Source organism: Vombatus ursinus, unplaced genomic scaffold, assembly GCF_900497805.2.
Source record: "Vombatus ursinus unplaced genomic scaffold, bare-nosed wombat genome assembly UNPS02014264.1, whole genome shotgun sequence".
Lineage (NCBI taxonomy): Eukaryota > Metazoa > Chordata > Mammalia > Diprotodontia > Vombatidae > Vombatus > Vombatus ursinus.
This window is the reverse complement of record NW_020954042.1, coordinates 232798-249198: the sequence shown is the minus strand read 5'-3', so window position 1 is coordinate 249198 and position 16401 is coordinate 232798. Positions and strand designations below refer to the sequence as shown.

The 16401-nt window shown below is 35.2% G+C and overlaps 1 protein-coding gene across 1 annotated transcript; it reads left to right on the top strand.

Annotated features, from left to right (window-relative positions):
• Positions 1–6958: 6958 nt before the first annotated feature.
• On the top strand, positions 6959–7912 carry LOC114042142 (olfactory receptor 13A1-like). The gene has a single exon (XM_027860816.1). It carries the CDS (start codon positions 6959–6961, stop codon positions 7910–7912), a length of 954 nt encoding a protein of 317 aa, XP_027716617.1.
• Positions 7913–16401: the final 8489 nt, after the last annotated feature.

Sequence of the window (16401 nt, the reverse complement as noted above, 5' to 3'; positions counted from 1 at the left end):
AAGAGTTGAATGCAATGAAAAAAATGATTAAAGAAAATACAATAATTACATAAGGCTTGCATCTAACCAAAAATTGTCATCACCATTATCATAATCATCTTCATCACTTCATTATCTTTCTTGATGGAATACAAATAAAAAAGCCCAAGTCATTATGTTACTATTATTCCTTCATATTTAATATATTATGGAGCTTTCTGCAGGCAGATAAAATAAATGCTTTCTGTAATTGTATAATTCTAATAGAATGTATACGATAATTCTGATGATTCAGTTAAATTAACTTTAGGACATGTCCAGGAATAGATAGGATGATATAGATGACATGCACATAATCTTTTTGCCATAGGTTTTTAATCTCTTCTAAGTCTCAAAGTTTTGAAAGGTATTTTTTAAATAATGTGGAGATTTTGAATACTTGATGTGGCAGTACCTATTAAAAATTTTGCTCTTGAGCATTTAGAAATTAAAGTTATATTCAGGCAGTTGTAGGCATTAGTTCTGGCTCTAATGATGCTCCACTTCCATCACAGATTTTTTGAATTTTCAAGGGCGGTTTGAGGTTTGCATTTGTAGTATGGAGATTTGTCTTAGTTTATAAAGGCTCTCTTTTAAGCAATCAGTGGCCTGCTTAGCATGGTTCTAGGTATCCTGTGGAATCTGATTTTTATTGTTGTAGTTATTATATTTCTTGTCTCGGCCGCTGTAGTGGAGAGCATGAGACCAACTCAATGCTCAGTAACCTGGAGACGCATGGATGAGGCAGGAGAGAGCAAGATGGCAGAAGCTCCTGTTTATTATTAGCTGGGTGTGACCTTTATAGCTCTCAAGGCACCTTGGGATTGCATGATCAGAGCCCTACAGCCAGTCCTAGCTATCCCACTCCGCATGAAAGCCTCAGGTCCTGGGTGTGTCCAGGGCATGCAGGGAGGCACTCAACCAGTCAGAGGAGGGCCGAGCCAGTCATGATTGCTGCGTGTCCACAAAGGAGAGGTCAGTTAAGACTTCCTTGCTTTCACGCAACAGACTGTGACCCTCAACTCCCCACAGGGAGGAACTCTAACGTTGCAGAGCACCATTCCCAAATGAATCCTGTGACAATTTCTACTACTTTTTGTTTTATTTTTAACGGGTAAAGAAGTCACAATATGTGTTAATTCTGTTAGCACATCTGAGAGGCTTGTCTAAGATTCCAACATCCTATTACTAGACAGTTCATTTTGTAAATTAATTAGTGGACAAATAAGCTTCAATACATCAGTCACATCAGTTGCTTAGTGCCCGGTAAACCAAAGAAGAACTTAGCCCTTGAATTTTCTTTTGACTTGAATTATAGTGTCATAGTTTCAACAGATTCCAAGGTAAGTATAGTTTAATTGTTCCTCTAGGGGCTAAGATGGCAGAATTTCCCAGGGCTCTCTGTAGCTGACCTTTGGAACATGACTGGGTATAACTGTGTCCCTGTTCAATCCCTTCTTACAGACCAATGAACTCACAAACTAATGAGCACTGAAGGTTTTCTAGAAAAAGGAATCTTCCAGTTGTTACCCTCTAGCAGAAAAAGGTAAGTTTGCTAATAAATGTGAAATAGTGCTTCCTTTGTTATAAGAGCAAAAAACTGACCACAAGACCCGGGAAGGAAAAAAAAAATTCATGTTTAAATTTAAGCACGTTTATATTTTTATGATAGATCTTCATATATCTACATAAAATATTAAAAGGTGGAGTGGGGGATAGAAAGATAGGTGTGTGTGAGAGAGAATCAGATATATAAAAGAGAGATGGAGATAGAAAGGGAGGGAAGGAGAGAAAGGAAAGACAGAGGCAGAGACAGAGGATTTTCAGTAAAATACTAAATGATATAATTGTTGATAAGAATAAAAATGTTATTTCTTTTTCCCTTTTGAAATTCTATCTTCAAGTTTGTGATTCAATTAAAGAAACACAGTCAGGAAATTCTTTATTATCAGGCATTTCTTTAACCATAATTTGATATTACCACCACCACTACCACTGGTACTACTGCTACTAGTACTACTACTATTACAACTCCTTTTGTCCAGACCAGCAATTTCCTTGCTGTAGGGAATATTAGCATGGAAATTTGCATCATTGATGCAGTTTGGCACCAGCTACAACTTGTTGTGTCAATTGCCTGGGGCAGTAAGCATTTAGTCCCTGACCCATTCAAGTATGTGTCACAGGTATTACTGGAATACAGTTGTTCCTGACAGTGAGGCCAGCCCTCTGTCTACCCTTCTGCCCTGCCTCTTACATCATGTATGAATCCATGGCAATAATATATTGTGAGCTCTTAACATTTTGAAATCCTCAAACATGAAATTTTGTTCTATGTGGTTTTGATGTAAAGTGTAAGTTCTATGTCCTCCTTCAAAACTTGGTAATTTTCATTATCCAAACACACAATAAACTATAATAAATACAATACATACTATACAAGATAATATAATACAATATATACATATTTGTAAGACATATAAATATAAAGTACATTTATACTTGCATATTATATATAAGTATGTAACAACTTTTTATATTTATATATCTTATTTATACTCTATTAGTATAAATTTTTTTCAAAATTTACCTACCTTGCAGTTAAATGATTTCCCTCTTGAGGAACATATAATCATGCCAGTGTTTAAACCCATTATTTCAAAAAGACAACATGTCATAGTAGAAAGATAACTGAACTTAGAAAAAGATGGATCTGATTTGACTTAGAGTTATTAGATCTGATCAGATTACAAATCTGATCAGATTAGAAATTAGAATCAGACAGATCTAGCTTTGCCACTTATTTCCATTACTAACAAGCTGGTTGAGCTCTGTGAGCCTGATTTCTCATTTGCAAAGTGAAGATAATGACATCTGTCCTATGTGTTGCAGGACTGTGTGACCATGAAAGGAAATATATAAAACTCTGCTTTATACAGGCTTATAGATTTCTTCAAAATCTTAATTTTTTATTAGCAGAGTTAACCTGAGAGTTCCAAAACTTTCATTCCATCTTTCTTAGGATGTTATGATAGAGAACAACTTAACTTTAGAGAACTGGCTAAGTTTTCTTTCCTAAAGTCTTGTTCAATAAAGTCTTTGTATAAGAGTCCCTTCTGCATTTATACGGCTACTACTGTTGCTTTTAGCTGATCCCTTGGGTCTTCTTTGGTGGGGACAGTGGCAAAAGGGGGATCCATACACGGGGATCACAAAGGAAAGTTGAGGAGTGAGAGATGAGAAGAGACAAAAAGCCAATTACTGCTGACCCACCTTCTCTGCCCCAACCCTTTGAGTTGCTTCATCCCAGATGATGTGACACCAAAATAACCCACTCCTTTTTATTGGAAACCCACTGTCTTGGAAACTCACCAGGCTTGTCAATTGCCTGTCTTTGCTCAAGTATGCAGTCTTCTTCTCAACTGACTACTAACATTTTGAGACTTTGGGAACTGGGAATATCAGGACAGAGGGTGATGTGTGTGTTTAGGTATAAGAGGAAGGGGACTAGGATTCACCAACCAGTGAACACTCACTTGAAATTCATGTACCTTTAGAATCATTTCAAGACCAGAAAGCTGTCATTTTAAAAGTGAATATAGTCAGTACTAAACTTTTCATTGATAAAATCATCAGGAACACATTTGTGATTATATCGTCTTCATGGTATAGAGGGGCTGGTACAGCTGATATTCTTGCCCATAACAGCTGGTATCAAAGTCAAGTCAGCAAGTCAAGTTTACAAGAATTTTTTTTAAGGAATTACAATGCACCACCAGACATTATGGTAAGGGCTGAGAATACAAGTATGAGTAGAAAAAAAAAAATCCCCCATTATCAAGGAGCTTATATCCTAATGGCAGAAGACAAACTGTAGGCCTGTCTTATTGAGTAAAACAAAACAAAACAAAACAAAACAGAGAAACCATCATTTAAATACTATATGGCATTCAGCAAAGACATCTAGAACACATTGAATTAAGAGTTGGGAAACTGAGTCAAGAAAGCTAGAATCTATGCCTAGCTCTGTCATTTTCTGTGAGAGTCTGAGGAAGTGGAGGGTCCTGATTTTAGAGTGGTGTTGGAGTTTATAGATAACTATACATCCTTATGTCTTATATCTTCTTAAAAGTCCAATGTTATCATTTTGCAGGGGGTGAGGAATAGGGAATCAGCAATCCAAGTGATTTGCCTAAGATCCAAAGGCAGTAAATTGTCAGTTAACTACCTCATTTCTCAAGTTATCTTTAGCTTCAAAATGAGAACAATAATATATGTCCTATCTATATTGTTGTATTGTCACACAGACCAAATGAAGCAATGTACATGAAATGATTTTTCAGTACTATTATCTCTCTTTCACTTTGTCTCAGTGTCTTCTATCATCTTTATTTGCAAAGGTCCCATATTTATTTTCATTATTCTTACCATTGAATAATAATAACGATAAGTGATGTTACCTAGTACTTTAAGGTTTGCAAATCATTTGTCATTCATTTTCTCACTGGAGTTTTATAGCAAAGTGTTGTGGAAGGCATCTCTGATATTTATCCCCATTTTGCAGATGGGGACACTGAGATTCATAGAGGTAAAGTAAGAGACTCTCCAATGATCCCCTAGCTAGTTAAATACAGAAGACAGCTTCAAATTCAGATATCTCCAGACTCCAAATCCAGGAATCTAGCTGTTATTGCATGCCTCTTCCTTTATTGCTTTTTTTATACTCATAAGCCAATGGTATTTTAAATATCCTTACATAAGTCAGTCAATCAGCAAATAGTAAGCACTTGATATGTATCAGGCACTGTGTGCTAAGTGCTGGACTGCACACAAAAGCAAAAATTGTACTTGCTTTCTGGAAGCTCAGACACTAATGGGGGAGGCAACATGCAAACAATTATGTATAAACATGATATGCATAAGGTGAGCTGGAGGGTATCCCAGAGGGAGATGACTTTTTTCTCTCTGTGTCTGTCTCTCTCTCTATTCATACATGTGGTTTCTTTGCCACAGGGAGTTCATGATGAAGTATTTTGTTTATGAGGGAAGATCAATCCATCTTCAAATAATCTTAGATAGTGAGTTTTCATTGGGATAAAAAAGATAAGGGAGTTCTGCATAGTCACAGAGGAAGGACTAAATTTAGGACTCTCTTATTGGAAGGCCAGCTCTTTGTCTACATCCTCATTTGCTACCAATAATGGAAATTGGGACTATACTTCTGGTTCTCTAGATTCTGTTATATGAGCTTTTGCCTTACTTCTTCAGGGCCCAAACCATTCTCACAATTCCTAGTAATGTCTACATTATGACCCCTTGTGAGTACCTTTAAGATGTAGAAGGATGAGAAGGTTCTGACCAGTTATAATGTGGAGGTGACTGACAGACAAAAAAGATCTCCATTAAAACTTCAAGGTGGACAGATTTTTGGTAAGGTCCCACCCCTTTTCCCAGTGGTTTTTGTCCAATGGTCAATTACCTATATTAGTAATATATTTTTTTCTTAGATCAAATGTGTCCCCTTGATATAATTTAAGCCCATTCACATTATTCTTTGGTTTCCAGGAAAAGTAAAGAAACATTGTGCCTTCTTTAAATGAACGATATATTAGGAGATAGCTTTTGTATCATAGCTCTATCTCCATAATGTCAGGACAGGTCATTGAAATGTGAATATTTCATGTATAATGGGTCCATTATGCAATAGCTTCATCTTATACTTTATTAACATCATGTCAGACACTGAGCACATCACCAAGAAAAAACAGAAGAAAAGGAAAACTTATCACCTGAGCCAAAATGACCTAAGAAAATACGTGGGGGTAAGATTGAATTTGGTAATTTAGATCACATTGTATTTTATTATATTTTAAATTATATTTTAAAAACTCCTTTCTGTTATACCAATTGAGTAGAGACAATGTAAATTTCTTCCTCTCCAATGACCACTGTCATGAAGAATGAGAAATGCTTTAAAAGCACCTGTCCAGCTATGGTGAAATGAGAGGAAACTGGAAAACAGGGCTGGTGCCACCTGGGCAGGTATGAGAATGCAAAAACCTGAGTAGAATTTTTTGTTGCATTTGATGTTGAAATTGCATCTTTTCCATATATGTCATTGAGAAGAGGAAAGGGACTAATATTGATGAAGAAACAGTGTTTAAATGAAAGTAGAGATCATGATAGCAAACAGAGATTAAGTGACCTGTTGAAGTCATATGTGTAAGTGTATGATGCTAGATTTGAACTTAAGTATTACTAACTCTAGGTTCAAACTTTATGCACTGTACCATCTAACTACTTAACAAATCTCTTTGTATGACTCTTGGATTCTGTTACTGATCCAGTTTCCATTATAGATACAGCACTACTTTCCAATTCTTTCTACTCATGCACCTCCACTCTCTGGACCCTGCATGTCACTTTTGTTTCTGGCCTGTAAATAGTTCAGAGAATTCCCAATCATGGGCATCTCTCACACCCCAGAGTCAGAGAAATTCCTTCTAGCATGGAACTTACTTGGTCTCACCACATGCCTAGGGCAGTAAAGGGAACTTTCAACAAAAGAACTGAAGGTACTATAAAATGTCAGATGAAAAGGAGCATGATTTCCCTGAAGGAAGATTGTCTGTGTGTGTGTGTGTGTGTGTGTGTGTGTGTGTGTGTGTGTTTTGGTGTGTGTGTGTGTGTGATTTAACACTGTAGGGAGAAAGAATTCATTGAGGAGAGATCTCACTAATCAGATCATGTCTCTCTATCTTAGGTCTGTGATGTAATACAGTTAGATGACTGTCAAAATTTGATTTTGGAGTATCAAAGGATTTTTAATTTACCTCTTTTTAATTTGACTCTTTTTTTTTCTTTAGTGAGCAAAACAATCTATTGTTGGTTGGTTTTTGTTTGCATGCACTGACAAAAGAAAACCAGATCACCTGCTCATATGGCATCAAGCAATCATTCATCAGTGGCTGAGTTCACCTTACAAAGTCTCTCTGAAAATCCTCAGGTTCAGATCTTCATCTTTAGCCTCTTCTTAGGATTTTTCATAGTGGCTTTCACAGGTAACTCCCTCATTGTCATTGTGATCAGTCTAAATCCAGGCCTCCATACACCCATGTACTTTTTCCTTATAAATTTGGCCTTGATGGATATTCTCTCTGCCTCCACTGTGGTGCCCAAGTTGCTGCAGAGCCTAATGACCAAGAACACCATTTCCTATGGTGGCTGCATAGCTCAGATCTATTTCCTAACTTGGTGTTTGGGGGCAGAGCTCTTGCTTTTCACAGTCATGGCCTATGATCGGTATGTAGCCATCTGCCAGCCCCTCCACTACAGCACTATTATAAGCAAGGCAGCTTGCTGCCTCATGGCATCTGCAGTGTGGGCTATCAGTGGGACCAATGCAACAATACACATCATATTCATTGTTCACTTGTTTTTTTGTGGCCCCAATGTCATTGATCATTTCTTTTGTGAGATTCCGCCATTATTGCCTCTCTCTTGCTCCTCAACCTATGTCAACAATATAATGGTAATTATGGCACACATATTCTTTGCTGTTTTCAATTTTCTGCTCATTCTGGTGTCCTATGGTTTCATCATCTCCAGCATCTTGAAGATCCGGACTAAGGAAGGGAAGAAGAGAGCATTTTCCACCTGTTCCTCCCACCTTATCGTGATCGCAATGTATTATTGCCCCACAATTTATATCTATATTGTTCCTGGTTTGAATCAGACTCTGAAGGATGGCAAAGTAGCCTCACTGTTTTATACCATAGTGACCCCAGCCTTGAACCCTGTGATCTACTCTCTGAGAAATCAGGATGTGAAAATAGCACTCAAGAAATTATGTCCATTCTTAGGAAATAATTGGCCATTTGGCAAACTGATATAGCTCAGAACAATGGGATTAAGATTATCTCTGAAACAGAAAAGAGTACATAGATCATAGCTGTACTTCTCATTTCTTCTGGTAGGTAATGCTGCAGAACTCAGGATGTGTTCTTATGTGAACCAGCTAACTCCCTCGTTAAATTTTTTTTGAAGACTTTTAATGAAGGAAAAGTCAGAATATCTCCAAAGAATAGCACAGAAAAAATCAAAGTGCCACACCATGTGTGATCCATGGTTTAAGAACAGGATTTTGTTGCCAAGTTATATTCTAAGAGATAATTTATTTGAAGGTGTGGTTGCCTGTTTTATCTGATGTCAAATAATTATAAGAGACAGACTGGAGTTTTTATTATGAACCTGGTAGACTTTACGTGCAGTAGAAAAGGTCTCAGGTCTCTTACACTACAAGAGGACTTCCTTTGAGTTAACTGAGGAGTAAAGAAAAGGCCTGTCCTTGTTTTCTCTCTTCATGCAAAAGAAACGGTTTTAACTAAGGTTGCTTGTATTAGAGAACTTCAGTGACTATGGCAATGATCAAGGCATAAAGAAGACTAGAAATATGGACAGGTCCTCAACTTGATTCCATCTGCAAAGTAATGGAGAGCTAGAACTCATCTCCTGAGGCCTCAGCAACAGAAATGAATGATCAAACAGAAAAAAAAGTTTTATTATGCCAGAAATGATCAAAAACATTAACCCAGAAGATGAACATATCCACCTAAAATTATCTATAATCAGAATCTCAAAGAAAAAAAAAAACTATTCCCACACAACAGTTAGGATGTTTAATTAAAAATGCATTTTTTCAAATTATGTAAAAAATGAAAACTATGGCAGGGAAATAAATAAGCATTTATATGGTGGCTACTATGTGCCGGGCACCATGCTAAGCAATTTTCTAAATATTATCTCATTTGATTCTCTCACCAACTTCAAATATATGTGCTAAGATTATCCATGTTTTGCCATTGACGAAGCAGATAGAAATAGAGCTAGTAAGTGATTGAGGCCAAATTTCAACTCAAAGTTTTTTGATTCCAAACCTATTGCTCTAGGAAGCAAAAATTGGAAATAAAGCCCCGTAGTTTAACAGAAGTATAAAACCCTCCTGTAGTTAAAAAATATTAAAATCATACTGGACCAGATTAATGTTTTTAAAAGTCAGCAAGAATTCTTAAAATAAAGTCAAAAGAATGAAACAAAGAAACTGTAAGATATTTGATATAAAAAATAAGTGATGTGGGAAACAGATCAGTGTGAGATAACTGAAGACTTATTATGTAACGATCCCCAAGAAGTAGTTGATGGGTCACAAATCTACCTAGGATTTATAGTTTTTCACAAAGAAAACTAAGTGGAGAACAGCCCTCAATTGTGAGTGGTGGTAGAGATATTTTTTTTCGCTAATAATGACAATGGGAGTTTTGGAATTCTCAAACATGTGGGCCTTATTTTGTAAATCTACCTTATGTTTCTTGAGTCAAGTTACAACAGGATGATTTGAACTTCATAACCAAAAAGAAAAAAGGAAGTTGGATTTCATTTTTCAAGAAATTGTTAACGAAAATATCTAGACATTTAAGAATAAGTGGGAAAACTGAAAATAGAAAGAATATACTTAGGACGTCCTCATAGAAATTCCAAAATAAAAACTACTTGATGTGTTATTGGCAGTACTTAGAGCTTTAGAAAAAAATATAAGCAATCAGAAGGAGAGAATTCAAGTATAGAAGAAGCATAGTCAAGATTGAACAGGAGTTGACAACTATCACTCAAAGAAAGGGAGAACGTGGAGTGAAATATTCTATGAGGCAAAATGCAAAGGTCCATAACCAGGAATATCTTACCTGGTAAAAACTGAATATTATTCCCTATGAATAAAAATGAACTTTGAATGAAATTGATTTTCAAATATTCTTGATAAAAAACTGACTTGGAAAAAGAGCTTTGAAATAAACACATAGAACTATTTATAGTCTAGTGGAGATAGAAGAGAATGTTAAAAGATTTCCTTCGGAACCCTATTATCACAGGGATCATTGAGGAAGTCAACTGAAACAAAGACTGATATATAACTTTATTCTGAATATTTAAGAAAAGAGGCAGTTGGAGAATATACATTAAGGGGAGATGGGAGAAAAATGGCAGCTTTGTGAAGACATAATCAGCTTTTATAAGTAGGCATATATTCAAATACAGATAAAGTGAAGAAAGTGAATGTCTCTTGAATTTGGCTTTAATCTAAACTGGTCAAACAAGAGCAGAACACACATAGAGTTTGGTGTATAAATATATTCAACTGAACAGGGAAAAAATAAAGAAAAGGAGTAGGGAAAGGCGAAATATAAGTGGGAAGGTATATTCAGGAAGCTATTTGTGTATTTAAATATAACAAATCTTATGCTTGGAGAGGGGATATAAGGAAAAGGTTAAAAGAGGGGAAAAGAACAATAACTTTAAATAAACAAGAAGAAAAGAATATAGAGAAGGAAAACTACAATAGAATAAAATGGAAGGGAGTAAACAATTAATTGTCATAGCTGTTATTCTTGTTGGGATGAACTCATCTATAAGTAATTAGTAGAATTTCAGAAGGCCAAAAATTAGTTTGTAGAGCCAGAAAAAATAATATCAAGATTCATTTGGAATAACAAAAGGTCCAGAATATCCAGGGAACAAATGAAAACAAATGAAGAAAAAGATGACCCACCCATTCCAAAAATATTCATAGCAGTTCTTTTTGTGGTGGTAAAGAATTGGAAATTGAGGGAATGCCCATTAATTGGGGAATGGCTGATCAAGTCTTGGTATATGAATTTAATTGAATACTATTGTGTTATAAGAAATGATGAGCAAGCAGACTTCAGAAAAACCTGCAAAGACTTGTACGGACTGATGCTGAGTGAAGTGAGCAGAACCAGGAGAAGTTTGTACACAGAAACAGCCATGTTGTGTGATGACTAATTTGATAGACTTAGGCCTTCTCAGCAATGCAAAGATCTAAGATCTCTCCAAAGGTCTCATGATGCAAAATACTATCCACATCCAAAGAAAGAACTATGGATTTTGAATGTATATTGAAGCACACTATTTGCTATTTTTTTCTTCTTATGTGTTTTGTTTCCTCTTTCTGCTGGTTCCACCTATTGGTTCTAACTCTTTCTTGCAACATCCCTAATGGGAAAACATGTTTAATAGGAATATATATGTATAGCCTACATCAGATTCCATGTTGTGTTGGGGAGCAAAGGGGGAGAAGTTGGGGAGAAAAATTTAAAACTCAAATGTTTATTGAAGTGACTGTTGATAAAGTAAAATAAATTAATAAAAATATCCCTTTATTCCAGGTATATATACCACTTGATCTTTTAGTTAGTATTTTATTTAGGACTTTTACATCCATATTCATTAAGGAAATTAGTGTATAATTTTCTTTTTCTGTTTTTGTGCTTCATTGTTTAGGTATCAATATCATATTTGTTTCATAAAAGGGATGTGGTAGGATAACTTCTTTACCAATTATTCCAAATAATTTATTTAATATTGGAATTAGTAAATCTTTAAATGTTTGATAGTATTCACTTGTAAATACATCTGCTCCTGGTCTTTTTTCCTTATAAAGCTCATTTATGGATTTTTCAATTTCTCTTTTCAAAATAGGTCTGTTTAGATATTTTATTTCCTCTTCTGCTAATCTAGGCCACTTATATTTTTGTAAATATTCTTCCATTTCACTTAAATTGTTACACTTATTGGCATATAATTGGGCAAAATTAGTCCTTATAATTTCTTCAATTTCATCTTTCTTATTAGTATATTCACCCTTTTCATGTTTGATACAAGTCATTTAGTTTTCTTCTCTCATTTTCAAATATATCTATATCTAGATATAGTTTTCTTTTTTTTTTTGAAAACACAAAAGTTACCCAGTAAAGTAGAATACCAAAGTTAAAAAAGTTGAATCTTTAAAGAAATAGATGACTGACACGCATTCCTAATGAAAAGAATAGCTATGGAAAAACTCTGAAGTTCAAAAACAGGAGTTAAAAAATCGTTAAAAGATAAACATAAGGGAGAAAAGAAAGATAAATTCCTTAAATTCAAATATGGGGGAATAATACATGTATTTTTCTTTACCTTATCATCATCAGTGCTCATAAAGGGAGTCTAGACTAAAAGCTTGAGAGTGATTCTGTTATGGGTTGATGATCTTAAAAGAATGGAAAGAGAAGGGGAAATTAAGACCTAGGAGAGGCTGTAGAGCACAAGAAAGGTAAAAGAAAAATATCTTACATAATCAGGGTGCACAAGTACCCAACCATTCAAACAAGGATAGGAAGGAAGAACAGCTGATGCTTTAACCTGACTCTCTTCTGAACTGGTCTCAGTAGAAAGACATACACATAAACACAAACACGCACACACACACTTAATTGAGCTTCACACAGTCAAGTGTACATGACCCTTTTCTACTTCTTCACATAGTCTACATCTACTACTTCTTTTCGCAATCATGGAAAAGCATGATTGCCAAAAATACTCTGCATTGTCTTGGTGTCTAGAGTGTGCTCCATCTGTGCCTTTATTTCTTCATTAAACACTATTCTTCTAATGCAACTTTGCTGTTGTGAACCCAATGCCATTACTCACATCTTCTGTGAAATTCCCTCCCTCATTTCTTATTGTCCTCATGTACTCCCACCTATAAAAATAGTGATATAACTCTCCTAGCAGATGCCTTCTATGTGATTGTACATTTTTTCTGTTTACTTTGATGTCCCCTGTGTTCATTATGGATAGTATAATTAAATTCCAGACAGCCCTGGGGAAGAAGATTGCATTTGACCCTTCCCATCTCATTGTCTTGTCCATATATTACTGATTCATTTTAATTATAAAATACATATAGAAGGCTTAGGCAGTGAGGAGGCACAGTGGATAGAGCACTGGACTTGGAATCAGGAACACTCATCTTCCTCAGTTTAAATCCAGCCTCAGAGGCTGACTAGTTGTGTGACCCTGGTCAAGTCATTTAACCCTGTTTGACTCAGTCACTCATCTGTAAAACTAACTGGAGAAGGAATTGGCCAACTATTCCATTAACTTTGCAAGGAAAACCCCAAATGGGGTTACAAAAATTTGAACACAGCTGAAAAATGAGTTAACAAAATACAATGATTACATAAGGCCTGCATCTAACCAAAAAATATTATCACCATTACCATAATCATCTTCATCACTTCATTATTTTTCTTGATGGAATACAAATAGAAAACCCAAGTCATTATGTTACTATTATTCTTTCATATTTAATATATTATGGAGCTTTGTGCAGGCAGATAAAGTGAATGCTTTTGGAATTGAATAATTCTACTGGAATATACACTGTAATTATGATGATTCAGTTAAATTAACATTCGGCCATCTCCAGGAATAGATAGCATGATGTAGATGACATGCACATAACCTTTTTGCCATAGGGTTTTAAACTCTTCTAAGTATCTCAGTATTGAAAAGTATTTTTTTTGTCAAATAATTTGGGGGTTTTGAATACTTGAAGTGGCAGCACCTACTAAGAATCTTGTTCTTCAAAAGGTCCAAAATATCAAGGAAATCAATGAAAAGAAATGCAGGGGAAGGCCACCTAGCTATTCCAGATCTTAAATTGTATTATAAAGCAGCAATCATCAAAATTGTTTGGTATTGACTAAGAAATAGACTGCTGGATCAGTGGAATTGGTTAAATATGCAAGACAATAGTCAATGACTAAACAAACTATTATTTGATAAACTCAAAGACCACAGCTTCTGTGAAACAAAAGGCTGGGAAAACTGGAAAAGAGTATGGAGCAAACTAGGCATAGACCAAAATTTCACAACATATACCAAAATGAAGTCAAAATGGGTTCATGATTAAGATATAAAGGCTGATACTATGAGCAGACTGGGAGAGCAAGGAATAGTTTACCTACCACATCTATGGAGAACAGAAGAACTCATGACCAAACAGGACATAGAGAACATTACAAAAAACAAAATGGATAATTTTGATTACATTAAATTGAAAATGTTTTGCACAAACAAAACCAATGCAAGTGAGATTAGAAGGAAGGTAGAAAATTGGGAAAGAATTTTTACAACCAGTCTCTCTGATAAGGGCCTCATTTCTAACAATAAATAGAGAATTAAGTCAAATCTATAAGAATACAAGTCATTGCCCAATTGATAATTGGTCAAAGGATATGAACAGGCAGTTCTCAGAGGAAGAAATTAAATCCATCTCTAGTCATATGAATAAATGCTCTAAATCAGTATTGATTAGAGAAATGCAAATCAAAACAACTCTGAAGTACCACATCACACCTATCAGATTGACCAACGTGAAAAAACAGGAAAAATGATAAATGTTGGAGAAGATGTGGGAAAATTGGAACACTAATGCATTGTTGGTGGAGTTGTGAAATGATCCAATCATTTTGGAGAGCATTTTGGAACTATGCCCAAAGGCCTATATAACTGTGCATACCCTTCAACCCAGGAATAGTATTTCTAGACCTATATCCCAAAGAGATCATACAAATAGGAAAAGGACCCACATGTACAAAAATATTCATAGCAGCTCATTTTGTGGTGGAAAAGAATTGGAAATTGAGAGGATGCCCATGAATTGGGGAATGGCTGAGCAAGTCGTGGTATATGAATGCAATGGAATACTATTGTGCTATAAGAAATGATGAACAGGCTGACTTCAGAAAAACCTGGAAAGACTTGTGTGGTCTCAGGCTGAGTGAAGTGAGCAGAACAAAGAGAACATTGTACAAATAACAGCCCCTCTGTGTGATGACTAATATTGATAAACTTAAGCCTTCCTAGCAATACAAGGACCTAAGACATCTCCTAAAGTCTTGTAATGGAAAATGCTATCCACGTCCAAAGAAAGAACTATGGAATTTGAATTGCTATTTTTTTCTCTTCTGTTTAGTTTTGCTTCCTCTTTCTGGTGGATCCTCCTATTGGTTCTAATTTTTATTTAAAACTTCACTAATATGGTAATATTTTTAAAAGAATGTGTATGTATACCCTATATCAGATTGTACACCGTCTTGGGAAGGGTGGTGGGGAGGAAGGGGGAGAAAAATTTTAAACTCAAAAGCATATGGAAGTGATTATTGATAAATCAAAGTAAATTAATAAAAAAGAATCTTGTTCTTGATCAGTTACAAATTAAAGTTATATTCAGGAAGTTGTAGGGAATAGTCCTGTCTCTAATGATGCTCAACTTCCATCACAAATCCCTTGAATTTTCAAGAATGGATTGTGCTTTGCATTTGTAGCATAAATATTTGTATTAGTTTATAAAGGCTCACTTTCAAGCTTCTGGTGGCCTACTTATCATGTTTTTCAGGTGTCTTATAGAATCTGTTCTTTATTGTTGTTACAATATTTCTACGATTTTTTGTTTTATTTTCTAAAGGGTAAAGAAGTCACAATATGGGTTAATTATGTCAGCACACCTTAGAGGCTTGTCTATTTAAGATTCCAACATCCTATGACTAGACAGTTCATTTTGTTAATTCACTAGTGGAAAAATACACCTCAGAACATCAGTCACATCAGTTGCTTAGTGCCAGGCAAACCAAAGAAGAAGTTAGCACCTGTATTTTCTTTTGACTAGAATTATAGTGTTGTCGCTTCAACAGAGTCTAAGATAAGTCATAGTTTAATTGTTCCTCTAAGGGGCTAACATGACAGAATTTCTCAGGGCTCTCTGTTGCTGACCTTTGGAAAATGACTGGTCATAACTACATCCCTGTTCAATCCCTACTTATAGACCAATGAATGCACAAACTAATGAGCACTGAAGGTTTTCTAGAAAAACGAATCTTCCAGTTGTAAACCTCTAGCAGAAAAAGTTAAGTTTGGTAAGAAATGAGAAATAGTACTTCCTTTTTTATAATAGCAAAAACTGACCATAAGAGCAGGGAAGAAAACAAAAATTCATGTTTAAAATTTAAGCACATTTACATTTTTATGATAGATCTCTATATATCTTTGGAAATTGTTAAAAGTGGGAGTGAGGAATAGAAGAGACAGAGTGTGAGAGAGATTCAGACAGATAGAAAGAGATGGAGATGTAAAGAGAGGGAAGGAGAAAGAGGAAATACAGAGGCAGAAACAGAATTTTTAGTTAAATAGGAAATGTTATAATAGTTGATAAGAATAAAAATGTTATTTCTTTTTTCCTTTTAAAATTCCATCTCCAAGTTTGTGATTGAATCAAAGAATCAGAGTCAGAAAATTCTTTATTATCAGGCATTTCTTTAACCATAATTTGCAATTACCACCACCACCACCACCTCTGCTGCTACTTCTACTACTACTGCTACTACTACTGCTACTTCTACTACTACTACTACTACTACTGTTACTACTACTGCTACTTCTACTACTACTACTACTACTACTACTACTACTACTACTACTACTACT

Excerpts from the sequence above, each read along its gene's own strand:
- LOC114042142 (XM_027860816.1), top strand. The coding sequence starts at position 6,959 with ATGGCATCAAGCAATCATTCATCAGTGGCTGAGTTCACCTTACAAAGT.